Here is a 19,430-nt window from a genome sequence, read left to right on the forward strand (position 1 = left end):
TATATATATATCTATATCTATATCTATATATATCTATATATATATATATATTCTCCCCCTCCCCACCCTAGCATTCTCCCACCTCCAAGCAGAGCTCATAATTTATTATGAAATGCTTAGGTATTTATCTCCATAAAGGCATTTCAGTTTACCTTACAATGGGCACAAAATTGAATATTTACATCTTACTACTTAGATCCTTTTGGGGCTGTGCAATGATTATTTCTCACTTTCTTATGTAAGGAATTGGTTCCCCATCCCATACACACACAACCTTGCACCCTGATGAGTTAAACTATAAACACCATACTTTCTAATCCCATTCGAATGTTTACTTGTAATTTGTTTGGACCTGTACTTTCAATAGCGTGGAGAACTCCCAGTGTGGAAGGTATTTCCACAGATGCACTATTGCTAATTACTTGTTGATCAGTTGTTTTTTGTCCATTGCTTTGGAAGAGGATCCATGACATTAGGATGATGGTGGCTTGACATGCAAGTGAATTGGATTTGGGTGAGACAGAACTGTGTAAAGTCACCAGTTTCACTCTCTCTTCCAGTTCAGTGGCAAGAGATCACCATCCACTAACTTTTAATTTTTTGTGTGTTACCTGTGCCAATAAGGAGTTGTGATTTATCTAAATTATCACAACTAATGTATGCCAGCAGCACACTCAGATCTTTCTAACTTAGACTGACTGGCTCCTTCCCCAAGGCAGCTGGTTCAGTGGTTAAAGCACTGAGCCTAGAGTCATAAAATCTTGAGTATAAATCTGGCTTCCCCACAGCAGAGGAGGAAGATTCCAGGAGTCCTGGAATACAACAAATCTGACAATCCCCTCTTTCCCCAAGCCTAGTTTGACATTGTGTGATCCTTGGCAGGTCATTTAACCCTTGTTTTCCTCAATCCATTAGAGAAGGAACTGGCCACCAAAACTGTTCAAATATGGTCCACAGATTCAGAAAAAGTCACATATGATTAAACAAATTAAACAAGCATGATTAAGCAACAGCTATCTCTTATATTGTCTCTCTTGATATTTTCAAATGAATAGAATTATTGTTATTGATGATAATATAATATTACATATTATAATCATAAATTATGACATATAATGTGCTTAATATAATTATATTGCATTATGATATTATCTAATAATTAATAATGACTGACCATAAGTTACTGAAGAAAAGGATACAAAACAAACTTTTGTTTGTATACCCAATATTTATCAATTCCTGGCACAAAGTAAACAAATTTTAAATGCTTATTGGTTGATTTTAAGATTGTCAAATAATTTTACATACATTACTTTATTTGGGTTGCACAACAGTCATATGAGGGAGATAATATAAGTATTATGATGTCCATTCTACAGATGAGAAAACTGAGGTGAGAGAAATAAAATGTAGCTTCCCAATGTCAGAATCTGAACTCAGGTCTCACTATCTCCTAGTGATTATTCTATTTCACAAGGCCATGCTATCTTTATTATTTTTACATTAGCTAATTATACGTTTTTGCACTTCAGAAAGGTGAAGCAATAAATAAAACACCATGAGTTTCCTGAAGGAATGCCATCTCATGTGCTCTTGTGACTGCCATAACTCTCTCGGAAAAGATTATGATCTAAAGCCAATGCTTAATCCACCCACCCATGTATTTTAGTCAGTTAACACATTGGCATTTAAGTTCTAGAATTTGTAGCAGATAAAACAACAGAGTAGACAAACCCTATTAACAGAAAGCCAGATTTGTCCTGTATGCCTGGAAGACAGAAAAACCAGTTTCGACTAGTATACTAAGCACTAAACTACCCTCTTTTTAATTAACTGAAGTCAATGATTTGCAAATGGCCCAAACCCAAGTGAACTAGCTATTCTGCTACAGAGAAGAAAAAGAATTTACTAATCTCAAGGATCCCAAGATTGTGGGGTGTTAAATGATCTTAAAATCCTTGGATTTGGAAGGACCCTTAGGAGTCTCCTTGTCCAATACCCTGATAGACAGAAGATCTCTTAACTAGAGATAGCAAGTAACTGAAAGTCACACAGACAACAATATATTTATTTGCTCAAGGCTCTTAGAAACCTGGCCATTTCTTGGAAAAGGGAATGATGTTCCATTTTCTACAATACTCTCTGGTTGTCACTGATTTAATTTGCAGCTTTCATCAGGAATACAGGAAGTATTTGAACACAAGTCTTCCATTAAAGGTTCAATAACCTTTCCATGAGTTCCATTAATGTAATTTAATTTTCCTTTATGCATCAAAAAGCATGCATTTGCTATTGTTTTCTACATTTTTTCTTTCTCTTCTAGAGACTGGATAGACTTAAACAGCTTTAGAAACATTAGCTCCTTAGAATAATGTGAATAGAAGATTCACCAGTTGACTAAAGGCACACAGATAATTGCAGGAGTAGATTGAAGTTGAGGTTTGTGCTGTATCAACTGTCCTCAATTAAAGAAATTTGTCTAAGGTTCTTAAAGATCTGACCATTTTAATGAAAAGAGAAATCTGTTTCCATTTCCACATCCCTACTTGATTATTATTCCTTTCCTTTAGATCTTTTCTTGGTCCAGGTAGGGGTAATGGAAGGAAGACAAGGATTCTGACTCTTGAGAATTCCTAACTCTTGTGATCTTGGGCATGTAAATAGACTTTGGTTTCCTACTTGGTGAAAGGAATGAGGCTGTCCTAGCTGGCCACTAAGTCACCTTCCTGTCCTATGGAAAGTATTGGCTGCTACTTGGCAAATCTATTGGGACCCTCCTCTCTCTCTCTCTCTCTCTCTCTCTCTCTTTCTCTCTCTCTCTCTCTCAATATATATATATATATATATAATATACACACATATATATAGGCAAAGGTACTTGGAGGGAGGAGGGGAAAATTTAATATCTGTGCTATACAGTGACACAAAGTCTTCATGTTTAATGAAATGTCACCAACATCCGTAGTGCCAGATTTGATTTAAAATATTTTGGGTATTTCCATTGAAAGTGACTAATCCAACAGACCCTTAATAAATCAAGATTAAACTAAATATTAAATTTTATTACTAAAAAATTAGTTTAAACATATTTGGGGAAATAGTCACTTCCAAAGACTAGCTATGTAAGCTGGCCAACTAAAATAGGAGTGAGCTTTCAAAGATTGTGAGAAAAGCAATTTAAAAATAGACAGCACACTGCAACAGAAGGTTAGAATGGGCCACCTAAAATACAGGAGGATGGCGTTCTAAAACCTGAGCAGTAGGGAACCTGATATATCAGCTGAAATGAGCCATGTGCTTTTAAAATGTCACGAGGACTAGCCTCACTTGCTTCACCTTATATTCATTTCAAAGAGATCATTTTCTAAAGAAATTTAAACTGGTCCTTTTTTTTTTTTTTCCAAATCAGATGAACCAAATCACAAAGCATCATTTTGGGATGAAAAAGGTTGGTTTAGAGAGTAGCTATCTAATTCAAAACCTGGAAAATAAGAGCTGGGGGTGAGGGAGTAGGTGGAAGGAAATCTGGTGCTATAAGCAGAATTCCATACTCATTGTTCTCCAACTCTGAAAAGAACCAGAGGGAGATGATTTCAGATCTCTTCCTTGAAGACTAATTTTTGGTCATTATGATTTTATTAAATGTTATTTGTACTTTAATTTTTTTTAATTAAGAAACATTTATTTTTTCTCCCCCCATCTCACTGAACTAATAAGGAAAATAAAATCTTTTATATAAATATATAAAATCAGGCAAAATAATTCTCATATTGGTTATGTCCAAAAAAGTACAGCTCATTATGTATACTGAATCTATCACTTGTCTGTCAGGAGGTGAGTTGCACGTTTCATTTGTCCTCTAGAATCATATATGGTTGATTACTGTATTAGTTAGAACTCTTAAATCTTTCAAAGTTATCTGTCTTTACAATATTGTTATCATTGTACAACTTGTTCTCCAAGTTTTAATCACTTTTCTGTGCATCAGTTTGTACAAATCTTCCCAGTTTTTTCTGAAGTTATCCTCTTTATCATTTCTTATAGCACAATGATATTTCCCTATATTCACATAACATAATTTGTTCAACCATTTCCCAATGAATGGGTCCTCTCTTATTTCTAGGTCTTTGACACTTTTTAAAAGGGTTATTATAAATGTTTTTGTAAATATAGATTCTTTTTTTATTTTTATTTTGAAGGTGGGGATGGAGGGAACATATAGTTCTTAGTAGTAGCATCTCTAATCAGCATGTATATATACATTATTTGGTGACTTTTTGGACATAGTTTCTTTCCAGAAAGGCTGAACCTATTTCTAATTCTACTAACAGTTCTTTAATGTACCTTTTCCCCATAGTAGCTCCAATATTTGTTATTATCACCAATCCAGTAAGTTTGAGTTAGAATGTCAGAATTGGCTTTATTCTGTATTTCTCTATCACCAATCAGGAGCACTTTGAAAATAAGGCTGTGCTCCTCATTTCTCCATTCAGATTAGTTTATTGTTTCACTTTCTATGTATATTGTATATTGTTGCAAAATTTTGTGTTATTTTCCTACTTCTGCTTACTTCATTTTCCATCAGTTTTTTACCTATTTCTCTGTGTTCAATATATACAGTATTTCTTTAACTGAATAGTAATAATTCATTACATTCACATATTTCAGTTTGTTCAGCTATTCCCAAGTTAGTGACCATTTACTTTATTTCCAGGTCTTTGCTATTAAAAAATTGTGCTTTAAATATTTTGGTGTAGATGAGTCCTTTTTTTTTTTTTTTTTTTTAAACATTGATTTTCTTGGGACTTAGGCCCTAGCAGTAGAATCTCTGGTTCAAAGTGTATGGAACATTTATTCTCTCTATTCTCAAAATTCTAGATTGCTTTCCAGAACAACTAGACCTACTAATTCAAGCTCCATCAACAATGCAGTGGTATGGGATACATATGACTTAATTGATACAATTCAACTCTTCAACTATTGTGTATCATATCACTAAGATGACACCTGGGTATTTTTATACAAATTTTAGATATGTAGTCATGAGGGTTTATATAAGAAGTATAGTTCTTGGGTGGTAATCCCTGACATGTAAGGAAGGGTAAAGATGTGTTACAATAGAAAGAATTAACTTTGATGTCAGAGTAACTGGATTTTGATTCTGATATTTACAACTCATGTGACTTTGGACAAGTCCCCGAACTCCTACGATCTCACAGTTTCTTCAGTAAAATAAAGGAGTTCCTGAGGTGCCTCTCTCTCATACTATATATCTCTCAGATTGGCTAAAATGACAAGAAAAGATAATGACAAATGTTGGAGGGGATGTGGGAAAACTGGGACACTAATACATTGTTGGTGGAGCTGTGAACTGATTCAACTATTCTGGAGAGCAATCTGTAACTATGCCCAAAGGGCTATCAAACTGTAATGTCCTTAGACCCAACAGTGTTTCTACTGGATTCTAAAGACATCATAAAGGAGGGAAAAGGACCCATATGTGCAAAAATGTTTGTGGCAGTGACAAAAAACCCTGAAAACTGAATAAATGCCCATCAGTTGGAGAATGGCTGAATAGGTTATGATATATGAATGTTAGGGAATATTATTGTTCTGTAAGAAATGATCAGCAGAATGATTTCAGAGAGGCCTGGAGAGACTTACAGGAACGGATACTAAGTGAAAGGAGCAGAAACAGGAGATCATTATACATGGCAAAAGCAAGATAATATGATAATCAATTCTGATGGACCTGACTCTTGTCAACAATGAGATGATTCAGACCATTTCCAATGATCTTGTGATGAAGAAAGCCATCTGTACTTAGAGAGAACAGTGGGAATCGAATGTGTACCACAACATAGTATTCTCACTCTTTTTGTTGTTGTTTTCTTTCTCATTTTTTTCCTTTTTGATTTATTTTTCTTGTGTAGCATGCTATTTGCAGAAATATGTATAAAAGAATTGCATGTGTTTAACATATATTGGATCACTTGCCAACTGGGGAAAGGTTGGGAGAAAGGGAGGGAAAAAAATTAGAACACAGGGTTTTGTAGAGGTGAATGGCAAAAATTATCCATGCATATATTTTGAACACAAAAGGCTTTAATTTAAAAAAAATTGAAGGAGTTAGAAGAGAAAACTTCCAATACAATTTCTACATTTAGAACTATGAGCCATTAAAGCAGAATCAGTAGAAATTGGCACTTTATCTGCTATGGGGAAACAAAATTGTGGAGAAACAAGAGTCAACAGTGACTAAAGTTTGCTGTCTTAATGATCTGAAAAAGGACAATGAAGAATGCTTATATGAATCACAATGAAGGATGAAAAAGATCAGCTAGAGAACTAGGAAAGAGCTATGTCAAGAAAGCTAGAAGAAGGCAGTATTTCAAGGATGGGTTAATCAATAGCAAAAATGATTCTTTTTTGAAAGCAAACAAGGCAATCTTTCCTCTCCATCCTTACCTACCCTTAAGCATGGAATGAGTGTTGCCTCAGACAAACAGTCTTGGGAAAGACTTTTAATTTTGAAATGTCAAGGTATCCCACTCAATTTGGGGCCATCTCTTGTTATTCTGATCTACATTTCATCACTGAACCAGATGACTCTGGAGAAGAGGGTGAAGCTGATGATTTTGCAGAACTCTGTCTTCCTTAATCCAAATCACTTGCAAGTCAAGACATCACCTTCATGATGTCATTGATCTTCTTCCAGAATGAAGGAGGTACAACAACAAATCAATAGTGCCAAATGGAGTAGAAAAGTCAAGGAGAATGTGAACCAAGAATACAAAGATTAAGGTCCTAATTTGTTAACTGGAGTGAATTGATGGCCTTAGAGAGAGTTCAATTCAATCCTACCCCTTCTCCTAAAAAAAAGAATTTTACAAATATTTATTAAGTTCAAGGCATTGTTGTAGGTGCTGAGGATACAAATACAAAGCATGAACTAGATTGATCTCAAGGAGAAGACTTTTTATTGGGAAAAATGGGATTAATAACAGGCATACATCAAAGTCAAATTGTAATTTTGAGTCCTAGAAAGTGCTAACAAATAGGAATGAGGAAGGGAAAGGGGGCTTGAACAGAAACATCTCATTTAGATCTAAATTCAATCTCAGTCTCAGACATTTATTATCTAGGTGACCCTGGGCAAATCACTTAATCCTGATAGAAGAAGAGGAAGAGAAAACAGAAAAGTAAAAGGAAGAGGAGGAAGAAAGAGGAGAAAGGAGGAGGAAGAAGAAGAAGAGAGAAAGCTGTTCTTTAAAATAAGTCAGTAAATTCCAAGTAGCATTTCTTACAAGAGGGAGGACTACAGCCAGATTTCAAGGGATGTTAAGTAATGAATGGGTGGTGTCAAATGCAAACAGTAACATCCTCAGTTCACAGAGTTTGCTAGTGATAACAATAGTTTGAGCTGGCAGCAGGGTCATGGGAGAATTGTATTGTGTTTTGTTTTGCTTTCTTTAGGATAACACCTGGACAAGTTTCAAGGCAGAATAAGAAACCTATAGAAAGGAAGAGATTGAAGATAGAGAGGGAAGAAAGCACTATCAGAGGATGAATGAAATGATATCACCAAGACAAGTAGAATATCTCCTATCCATACAGTTTTATTTGCGGGCTATCTAGGGGCCAGATTAGTTCATTTCAGAGCTCATCTCTTTCCTTAAGGGTGGCCACTGGACAATGAAGTATTGATATCACAGCATTGTAAAGAGATTATTATCCTGCAGCATGAGGGAATGTACATACCTGGGAAAGTAGAGATCCAGAAGAAGAACACAGAAATGCTAAAGAGATATTATTTGATTTGCCTAAAGTCACTCAACAAACTTTTAGAGATTAATTCCCTTCTCCCCTTCCCTCCTCCCTCACCCCTGCTCATTACAAAAATACAGAACACAATGCAATACAAAAATCGTCAAATTAGACAGGATGGAAAGATGAGAGATATTCATTTCACTGTGGCCTGACTGTGTGACTCTTGTATCCCATGGGACATGCAGTGACATGAATCCTGATATTTCACTAAGATGGTCTCCACATAACAGAAAGGATCTTCTCAGTCTCATTTCCATTAACATTGCTTGAACTTAAGACTGGGTCCAGTTATCTTTTCACAGTAGTGGGAAAAGCCTCCGTGGAAGCCCACTAGTAAATGGGATTTGGACAAAACTGATCTCCTTGGACAACTCAAAGTGCATTCTTCATAATGAACACTGCTAGTAAAGATAAATAGGCAGTTCATTAGCCTAACTTGCTTGACTATATGGTTCAAGTACCAAAAGCTCAGGAGCCCTAGCTTATTCACTGTGTGGTCTTTGGCAATGGTGAAGATTTTTCATGTATGACTCAAAGCTTTTAATCTACTGAATCTAACTATTAAAACTCAGCGCTTTGTTTGACAGGTTTGTCTTCTGCTTGTTTTTATTTTTGTTTTATACACACTAAACATCTGAATTGCCGGCAGGAGGAATGGGAATGCCCAGGGCATGTCACACACTCTACACTCTTATCTTGCATTTATAATTTTTCCCCAGTGCTTCAATACTGGAAGGAGCCAAGAACTATAAGATTGTACTATCTTAGAATCTAAAAGGATTCTTTATGGAGGAAAAAGAAGAGTCCAAAGGCTTTGGGATGTCCCTGAAATCTTTTTAGGTTTCCAAGTTCAAAACTACTTTCATGATAATTTTTTTTTCAGTCTTGTCTGATTCTGTGATCCCATTTAGGATTTTTTTTCTAGCAAAGATACTCTGACTCATTTTACATATGAGGAAACTGAGGCAAACTGGTTAAGTAACTTTTCCAGGATCACATAGCTAAAAACATCTAAGACTAGATCTGAGCTCACAAAGATGGGTCTTTCCAACTTTAGGCCATGCACTTTACTTCACCACCAAATTGCCACTTTTTTTTTGCAAATTTAAGTGACTTGCCCAAAGTCACATAGCTAGTGTCAAGTCTGAGATGGCATCTAAACTCAGGTCCTCCTGATGTTTTATCCATTGTGCTACCTAGCTGCCCCAATACCTCTTTATAATAATGTTAAAACATTATTTCCCTTTAAAAAATGATTCTGCCCTGCCCCCTTCTAACTATCTATCTGGGGGAGACCAGATTTTTTTTTCATTTATTTCAACCAAGTCAATATATCACAACAGATTGAAGGCAGAAGCAGATGAGAATCCAACTGTCTTCTAATAAGGCAGATATTAAAGAGATTTCAAAAATATGTAGGGCAATGTCACTCTTTTCACTATTTTTTTTGGCTTTAGAAAAGTTTTTCATAGAAATGTGTTGTTTATGTTAACCGGTGATGGATTAGTTATTCTTACATAAATTTTTTAAATACATCAGTTTTACTTTCTAATATGGTAAATTTCGATATATTCCACATTAAAAAAAGGTTCTTTAGGGTCTTCAATGATTTAAGAGTGTTAAAAGGGTCCTGAGACAAAAACTGAAATTCTGCTGTTTTAGAGTTTAAAAAGCTCAGACCTTATGACTGGCTCAAGGTCACAACTAGGTAAGATAGCCAAGTTCAGTGCCCAGCTTCCTTACACTCAGTGTTTTTTTTTTTTACCTACTCATTCATTACTAATGCAAAAATAGCCAAATTAGATGACATAGAAAGACGAGAGACATTCATTTTCCAATGATTTGCCTAATGTCTATCTCACCCTATGAAAGGAGTAGCTATACAAATCCCGATCCTTCATTAAGAGGGCATTCAGATAATAGAACTGGTTTCCTTGGTCCCATTTCCATTAACCTATGCTTGTTCAGAATAAGGGCACCAAGAAAGTATAGCATTGGGGCATCTAGGTGGCCCATTGGATAGAGCACCAACCTTGCAGTCAGAAGAACCTGAGTTTAAATCTGCCCTCAGATACTTCCTAGCTGGATGACCCTGGACAAATCACTTAATCCCAATTGCCTCAGCAAAAAAAAAAAAAAAAAAAAAAAAAGTATAGCATCAAAAACTAGCTAATGATAGAATCAGTGTATTGTTGTTCAATTGTTTCAGTCATGACTGACTCTTTGTGATCCATTTGGGGTTTTCTTGACAAAGATATTGGAGTGATTTTCCATTTCTTTCTTTAGTTCATTTTACAGATGAGAAAACTGAGGTAAACAGAGTTAAACAGCTTATTCAGGATGATATAGCTAGTTAAGTTCTAAGGCTATATTTAAACTCAGGTCTTCTTGACTCTAAAGATCAGGGATTTATCTACCGTACCATCTAGATGAACAGCCATCCCACCATCTAAATGAACATTGGCTTCAGAGTCAAAGGACCTGAGTTCAAATTTCTCCTTTTATTGGATATTTGTGTCCTCTATCATATTAGGGAGGACATTCAACTCCCTTGGATCTCACATTACCAATTGTAAGATGGAGAGGTTGGACTCAAGGGCTTCTGAGGTCTCCTCTTACTCTGTAGCTACAATCCTTAAAATTTCCACAAATAACCTTGAGTTCATTTGATTATTAATTGCTTGCTCATTAAGCTAACCACTGATGAATATTTTGGATACACAGTAGTTTCTCTCCATTTCCCTCTATATCATAATACAAATTATTCAAATAAAAGCATTTTGGAAAACCTAGCATTCTCTGAATCCCATCACTGAGTTGGTACCTCCATTCGGAAGATATCATTTCCTTTGGGATACCTAGGTTATGTAAGGATTTATTTTCATCTTCTCCCTAAATAATATTTTTGGGTCATGACGGTCGAATGTACAACAGTTCTACCAAGAATAGTATCACACATATAGAGGTGAAAAGGACCCCAGAGAGTATTTAGTCTAATGACCTCATTTAACAGTTTAAGAAACTGAGGCCCAGACAGAATAAAAGACTTCCCCCAAAGTCACACAGGGAATAATCAACCAAACCAGGACTTAATTAGAGTCTCAGGAAGCCAAGTCCAATTCTTTTTTTTTTTTACTGCATGTTATCAACCTATCAGAGTTTTCTTTCTGTAATGGAGGTATTAAATATTGAAAATAAAATAAAATGGAAACATTAGAATTGTTCAAATTTAAGCTGTAGTGAACTAAAGAATATGGAATTTGAATCAATATATTAAATCCTGTCTGTGGTCCAGGAACAGATTACAAAATGTGCTGACCTTCAAACAATAAGTTTGGAGGATTGGATCTGAACCTTACATGGCAAGACACGGTGAGGAAACCCTCTTGTCTTGAACTAATCTTATGAGGCCCAGAGGAATCCAGTGGCTTGTCCAATGTCCTATGGGAAGTAAATGACAACACTGAGTTTCAGCCCCAGTATTTTTTCTATACTACAATTCTGGCCTCTCTCTCAGTTCAAATGAAAATTATTAACTGTCTCCATTGTTCAAGAAACTATGCTAGCATGGAGGAGAGGAAGATAGATATGACACAATCTCCAATTATTACTCAGTGGAAAGAACAATGGACTTGGAATGAGAAACTGAGTTGAAATCACTACTGAAGATCTATATGACTGAGCAAGCAGTTAATACTCACGAACTTCACTGCATTAATCTCTAATATGGGAATGTCTTTACTTGTAAGGACAAAGAGGTCAGTGTAAGCCAATAATCATTATGAGTGCCCATTTATACTGTCCATTGCATCATGCTAGGTATTATAGAAGAAACAAAAGAATTAAAGTATAGGTAGCAAAATGAAGCGAGTGCCTGGAGTTAGGAAGATTCATCTTCATAAGTTCAAATCCAATCTCAGACACTTACTGTGTGACCCAAGTCACACTTAATCCTGTTTGCATACACAGGAAGTCACTTAACCCTGTTTGCCTCAGTTTCCTCATCTGTAAAATAACCTAGAGAAGCAAAAAGCAGAACACTCCAGTATCTTTACCAAGAAAAGCCCAAATGGAACATGACTGAAATGAGTAATCAGCAACAACACATAGTCACAACAGTAATCTACATTTTTATGGGATTTTAAGGTTTGCAAAATACTTTTCCTTACTACAACCTAATGAAATAAGTAGTCCAATCTAGTTACATATTTTATTATTAATTTTATTTCCCCTATTACATGTAACATTTTTTCCTTAACATTTCCCTTTCTGAGTTACAAATTCTCTCTCTTGCCTTTACCTCCTTCCTTCATTGAGAAATCAATCAATTTGGTATAGGTTATACATGTGTGGTCATGCAAGATATATTTCCAAATTAGTTATGTTGTGAAAGAAAACAAACAAAAACATAAGAAAAAAAATTTTTTTAAAGTATGCTTTAACCTGCATTTACTCTATCAGTTGTTTGGAGATGAAAAACATTTTTCATCATAAGTTCTTCAGAATTGTCTTAGGTCATCACACCAGCATTTATTAAGCAACTATCAAGTTCAAGGCATCATGGTAGGTGCTGGGATTCCAAAAATAAAGGTAAAATAGTGCCTATCCTCAAAGAGCTTATACTCTACTGGAAGTGTGTGTGTGTGTGTGTGTGTGTGTGTGTGTGTGTGTGTGTGTCTAAATACAAGAAAATTCAAAGAAGGAGAGAACTGTAGCAATTGATGGGCAGAAGAGGTGCAGATTAGGAAAGATTTTAACAAAAGGTATTCCCTGAGTTTGAAGGAAGTCGGAAATTCTCAAAAGCCAAGGTAAGGAAGGAATGCATTCCAAGCATAGGGATCTATTCAAAGGCAAACAGAAGAAATGTCATGTCCAAGGAAGAGACAGTACATAGGTCAGTTTGACTGGATTATGATGTGAATGATAGGGAAATAACAAGAAATTAATCTGGGAAAGTTAACACAAATTTTTTTCCCTCTTTTACAGCTGAAGCATCACATAGCTAGGGTAGAGAACTAGGATTTAAATCTAGGTCTCTTTCCTATACATCCTTGTTCTAAATGTCCATCTCCCCATCTTATCTGAGCTGGAAATACAGTGGTTTCCTCAAAGGCTCAATCCCATTATTGATAGGCTCAGGAGTTTTGACCTGTTCTGTTTTCAACCTGGGTCCCTCTACAGACAATCCAGTTCCCTTCCCCAACCTTTTTAGTTTCACATTGAGATTAAATTTAGTATGAATGTTTAAATCAGTAAGTCAGTCCACAAGGATGATTGGGATATTTGACATCTACCAGCCTCAATGTCTCCTAGAAGCCATTTATTTTCTTTTTACCATTTAAATGGACAATTCATCCATTAAACAAACAAGTAACTACATGAGGCAGCAGGACTGATGGGTCATGAACACCATATAAGCTCAAGGGTTGAGTCTGAGCTTCCTGGTAGAAATAGAGTTTAAGTTTATGAGCAAGAGATAATCCCTGAGTCTGTAGCTATAGAAATGAATTCAAGGAATCTATGGGAGGGTCTAGACAAGAAGATATTCCAGACCAGAACAATTAGAATTGGGATCAAGGAAAGCCTATCTGAACAATAGTGAAGACACTACTATGGAGTGGAGGGTTTGGGATGGCTAAGGGTAGGAGATGAGAATTAGGATGGGATCAGATTGTTGAGAGCATCGAATGCTAGACTGATTTTGGATTTCTACCCCCTAGATGATGGAGAACCAATACAGATTCCCAAATTAGATAACTACATATTGAAAATGTTGTTTTAAGAAGATTTGAGGTAAGGGAGATTAGCAGCAGGAATGAAAGCTCACAAAATTTCAGTAGCCAAGAATTAAGGTACCAGGTCATAGGTTATGGATTTAGAGCTTGTTCTTGTTGTTTAGCTGTATCTTTGTGACTCCATGATTACTAGACCCCATGTTGTCCTTGAGATTTTTTTTTGTCAAAGAAACTGAAGTGATACATCATTTCTTCATTCAGTGGATTAAGCAAACAGAAGTTAAATGACTTGCCACTAATTGTCTAAGGCTAAATTTGAACTCAAGTCTTATGACTACAGATTCAGTACTCTACCTACTAAGACAGCTAGCTGCTTTCTAGCCAAATACAGACTAAGTGACTTGCTCAGGGTCACAAAGCTACTAAGTGTTTGAGGTCACATTTGAACTCAAGTCTTCCTGACTCTGGCTAAAGCACTCTAACCATTGAGCCACCTAATTGTCTCTAGATTTAGCTTAGAAGTCATCTAATTCTTCTCTCCCCATTTTCCCAAAAGAAAAAAAAATGAGGCCCCAAATAATGAAATGATTTGTTTTAGTGAGGCTGTGACCATGTGAACAGCAGATCCAGTAGCTTTACAAATAAAAGTATTTCCTATGTCATTTTTGATCCAACTTTCTTTTACTTCTATTTCTCCAAATTCCCTTAGAGTTGGGTTCAATTAAACTAATAAGGAATTTTTCAGTGCTCAAATAAGGGAGAACCGACTTCTGAGAGCCCTCAAGACTTTGAAATGATATGACAACTAGTGGAAGAAATCCAGATGTATGTCACACAAATAACTATCACCATGACCAAATAATTATCTCTCAAGTGCCTACTGTTCAGAGTACTGGCCATCAATTCACATTTTCTTCCTTATGTTCTCATAAGAAGCTGACTATAAAAAGAAAAAAAAAGAAAACCCTTGAAAAAGTTAAAGGAAACCATTAGCTTTCTGGCAGCATTATGGTTCATAATCATTTAAATAGGACTGGTAATTACAGTTAGGTTTAAACACAGATGTTTTATATTAACAGGATGCTCACACCCTGCTATTTGGGAGTAGTATTCTGACAGATAATTTGCAAGAAGTGTTTCTAAGGTTGTCCTCCCAGGAATTGGATTGTTAGAATTCAAGCTTTTCCTTAAAAACCTGTTTTGAGCCCTCCCTTCCCCATTTTATATAATCTCAGTATAGTGAGATTAAGGGTTATAAGAAGGGGACTTCCCCAAGATCACAAAATCACTCAATCTCCTAACTTCTAATTCAATTACCTTTCCAGCTGAACACTTGTATCCTGAGAGAACTGTATCTCTGAGTAGTTTTTTGATAGGGAGGCTATAGAAAATCTCAGGAGCATGACAAATGCTAATATTCTGAAACAAAGGGAAGAATCACCTACCCTTTTGTTCCAGCTTACAGTCATATGGAATAGTTTGTTCTCTGCTGTAACACTGGTATCCCACTAATTACCACTCTGGTGGTTGGTTTACCACCAACCACAGCCACACTCAAAGGAAGTATGATCAGCACACATGAGTTCAATTACCACTTCCAGGGCTGCTAGGTCTACATTACTTGTCCAGGATCCTAAATAGTTCCTTAAGTTACTTAAAACTTTCAAAAGAATTTAAAGTAATGGTTCATTTCAGTCTAGATGACACTTCTCAGGTTACAGAGTTAACCATGGAACAAATCAGCACACTCTCTACTAATAGATTAACGGATATTGTTTTTAGGTAACAGACACAAAGCAGGATCATGTGCTACATTAGTTACACAGTCAAACTTGGAGCTCTAGGATTCCCTAAATCTTGGATCCATAAGAGAACAAATTTCACTACAACATTTACCAACTTGGAAATGATCAAAAGAAAAAAATGGAGAGCAGAGAGAGAAGAAAGAAGAGGGGAATAGAGGAAGGAAGGAAGGAAAGGAGAGAAGAAAGGAAGGGAAAAAAGGAAAGAAAGAAAGGGAGGAAAGAGGGAGGGAGGGAGAAAAGGAGGATGGAAGATGGGAAGAGAGGGAAGAACCAACTCAGCATAGCTTAGATAATCAAGTGGTAAACTGCAGGTATGAAATGTTTTAATAATGTTTCAAGTAACATGATTCGGCACAAATTCTATGCCAATCAAAAAAATAGTCCAATGAGGATTAAAAATTACATAACCAATGCATAAGAACTGTATAATTAATTATGGAAAATCGTTAACCCTTCCCCAGTCATGACAGAGGAAAGGGTCATTATCTAACTGGGGTTAAAAAGGAAAATTCCTAAATTATGCAATCACAGACAGAAATAATTGCAAAGACACAAGGCTGGGAAAGGAACAAGATCAATTCCAAGTAGCAAAAGAGACCTCCATGGCCTCTGCCATCAGAGTCCTCAGAACCATTACAAAGATCATTCAAAAAGTGTCCATCATGAAAAATAAGTGGTTCTTTTCCCGGAGATTTGATACTTGAGATTATCTGGAAATGACTGCCTTGCAAGCATTTATTTTTTTTTTTGGAGGGGGAAGAGGGTATTTAGCAAGTGGCACAAATTTTAATTAAGTCATTCAAAGATAAAGTTCAAATCAAGATGACGTTCAAATTTTTCATTTATTACTAACAAGCATTTATTAAACACTAAGGTAGATAAGAACAGGTTGGGGGTGAGAATAAGTGGAAAAGAATTCCATATGAACCAAGGAATGGGCTATAAAAGATGTTCAGTAAGTGCTTGTTGAATGAATTAATGTGTTTACAAAAGGGAAATGACCAATCCATGAATAAGACTGACTATAGCATGTGTGTTTGCTGAGAGAAGGTGGGGGGTGTAGAAATATTTCTTTGTTTCAGTAATTAAATAGGACGTTAAACAAACTGGAAAGCTTAACCATCTGCTTATGAGAATGCCTTAAAAAATGAAAACATATGCAGTAATGCTAATCACATTTCAAAGACAGTTTCTGAAAACCACATTGGGAATCAGGTTTTATAAAAATTTTGTACTTGAAAGACGTGAAAAAATTTTGTAGAATTTTAAACTCATAAATTATATCTCCCCCTTCCCCCACCTGAATTTGCTTTGGGAAGGGAATAGAAGGTAATTCATTACTCTGTAAAATAATTCTGTTGTATTCATAACATGAGAGTACATATAGGATAGGGACAGAGAACAAACTTGTAATTTCATTTAGGGAGCTTTATAGAGTGAGTTAGAGTACAGTGGAGAGAATCAGGAAGGCCTGAGTTCATATCTAGCCCTGGACAAATCACTTAATTTCAGTCTGCCTCAATTTCCTTAACTGTAAAATGATAAACATAGGAGTACCTACATCTTGGGGTTTGATGGTTGCAAGATCAAGTAAAATAATATTATAAAAAGTGTTTAGTTTCACAATTTCTAACCCCTAATTTGTTGGTCATTGTCTTTTATTCTCAAAGTGGCAAGATACAGTGTGTCCAATTGTGACTGATCAGACTACTACAATCTTTGAAGGCTCTATCACAGGTCAGGCACAAATAGTTCATATGAACATTTGGAATGGAGCTGTGCTAATGAAATGGGCTCCAGCAAAGCATCTATTTGTAATTAGGAGCAGGTGAAGAAAAACAAGTTATTGTTGCCCACCAGGACAGGTACAGGGGGCTTGGATTGTAGTAAACAGGACATGGTTAACCACAAACCCAAGTGCAAGGAGCTTGTGTCCTGGAAAAGAGGATGCCAGAAAGCTTGGAACTTGCATATGTTTCTATTCCTTGTTTTTCTCAAAATTCAGCCAGTGTTTAAGAAGTAAACATCTCCCTGGAGGGGATCTTATCATAAAGCATAGAGTAAACATCACCTCTTCTCTCCCTTCACCCCACCATCTTTCCCTATAAAATATTCATCTTGGAATATCCCCTTAGACCAACTAGTCCCCTGATGCTGCTTGTTCCCATCTTGCTTTATGTGACAATAAAGCCTTTTCCTTTGAGAAACCAGTCCAATATCCAGATAATTCTTTTCTAATCAAACCTGGTCTCCCATTATACTAACACATAATGGGTACTTAACAAATGCTTATCCCCATTTCTAGTTTTTATACAAAGCTTTTTTAGCAACTCAGAGTTACCTAGAGCAAACCTTCTTAAGCTGTGTGTCTCAGTCTCATGAGGTCATTCATGTAACTGATGGAGGTTATGGAAAATTGGGCAACAGTAAAAGATAGCAAATGTTCCACCAAGATTTGATTCTTTATGTAAAAGTAAACAAGCATATCCATCTCATTAGTATATAAATCTATTTTTATTTTTAATAAATGATAAAGTGTAGGTGTGCCAAACCATTGGTTAGAAATAAATTTATGATTTTTGATCATTAAATGTTTGATTTGTATACTTGTTTTATATAACCTACATACCCAGAATCATTTAAAAATTTCTTAGGTAAAAAGAGATCATGAGTGAAAAAAGTTTAAGAAGCCCTAGCCATTAATACACTAGCACTGAGAGTGACTTGCCCAGCATCACAGAGCCAGTGGTAGAGCTAGCACCTGGTCTTCCTGGCTCTTGAAAGCAGCTCTCTATTCATTGTCACAATACCTAGACACTGATAGATAAAGGAAGTTAGGAAAAGACACTAGCTAAATGAATGAATGGATGAATAAATGTACAAATAAATAAATGCCAATAAATGAAGGAAAGGAGAAATAAATTTGCAAAATCTGTTCCATTAAATTTCTGAAAATTAGCAAAACTCTCAGTCACAGAGACTTTTACAGCAGGAAATGACTAAACCCTTCACTTCTAGTGGCTGCTGTAAGATAACATGTAATGAATACATACCAAGAGTTCCATCCCAGGGACATACTTAAGATTTATCATATAGTTATTCGGAAGATTTGCCACCTGCAAATAGAGACAAAAAAAAAGAAAAAAAGAAAAGAAATACCATAAGAAAAGTCATACTCTTTATTTAGTCATCTCAACTTGAACAATGTCAAGAGAAATACAACATTGAAAAAATATTACTATTGATTTGTGGTATTTTCCTCCAGATGGGATATGATATTCAATCAATCAACCAACAAGCATTTGAATCCCTGAAGTAATCCCATTATTTGAATTTGTATTGCATATTTCCATTGGGCTGAAACCAGTGGCCATGTTTTATACAATAACTTCAAATACTGCCAGTTTGAATACACATGACCACTTCAGAGGACTCACTATTTATTTGTATTAGGCAATGGGAATACAAAGGCAAAAGGGAAGAAGTCCTATCCTTAAGAGACGTTTACCAGGAGAAATATTGTACTCACACAATAAACACAAGGTATTGTTGAGCCAGGGAAGTACAAAATAGTGGGGGAGGAAAAGGGGCAGGAGAAGAAAGCAAAAAAAAAAAAAGGGGGGAGAATTTAATGACCCCAATAATTTAAGCTTCATTCAATGGAATTGAGTATGAAGATAGTAGGAAAGAAATTAATTCAAAAGTCATCATCCATTTGGAGGGCTGGATACTTAAGTTTGAGTAAAAAGAAAAGTGGACATTCATCAGCATCCCATTTTTCTACTCTGTTCCTCTACTACAGCATTAAAATAAAATTTTCTTAAATTGTTTCTGTTACCTTCTCTTTTCATAAGATCTCTGACTTTCCTGGTTTGGGAGGTCCTGCTCTGCCACTTAAATATAGTTTCAAAAGAATGGTTCAGAGCATCGACTTGCCAAAATTAACCAACACACTATATTTCAGGTGAAAGATTTGAACCCAGGACTTCTTGACTGCTCAACTTACTTTTTAAAATTAAATTAATATTTGTAAATTTATTTTATTTTTAATTTAGTGAAT

General features: G+C 35.7%; 1 protein-coding gene across 1 annotated transcript in view; it reads right to left on the reverse strand.

Annotated features, from left to right (window-relative positions):
- The window catches only part of KITLG (KIT ligand), a 120,249-nt gene that overhangs the window by 26,473 nt on the left and 74,346 nt on the right, over positions 1–19,430 (reverse strand). Inside the window, exon 3 of the mRNA XM_051962657.1 lies at positions 18,424–18,486. Coding sequence (XP_051818617.1) covers positions 18,424–18,486 — 63 coding nt within the window. The remainder of the gene's footprint in view (positions 1–18,423; positions 18,487–19,430) is intronic.

The sequence above is a fragment of the Antechinus flavipes genome, chromosome 5 (genome assembly GCF_016432865.1).
Source record: "Antechinus flavipes isolate AdamAnt ecotype Samford, QLD, Australia chromosome 5, AdamAnt_v2, whole genome shotgun sequence".
In the NCBI taxonomy this organism is placed as follows: domain Eukaryota; kingdom Metazoa; phylum Chordata; class Mammalia; order Dasyuromorphia; family Dasyuridae; genus Antechinus; species Antechinus flavipes.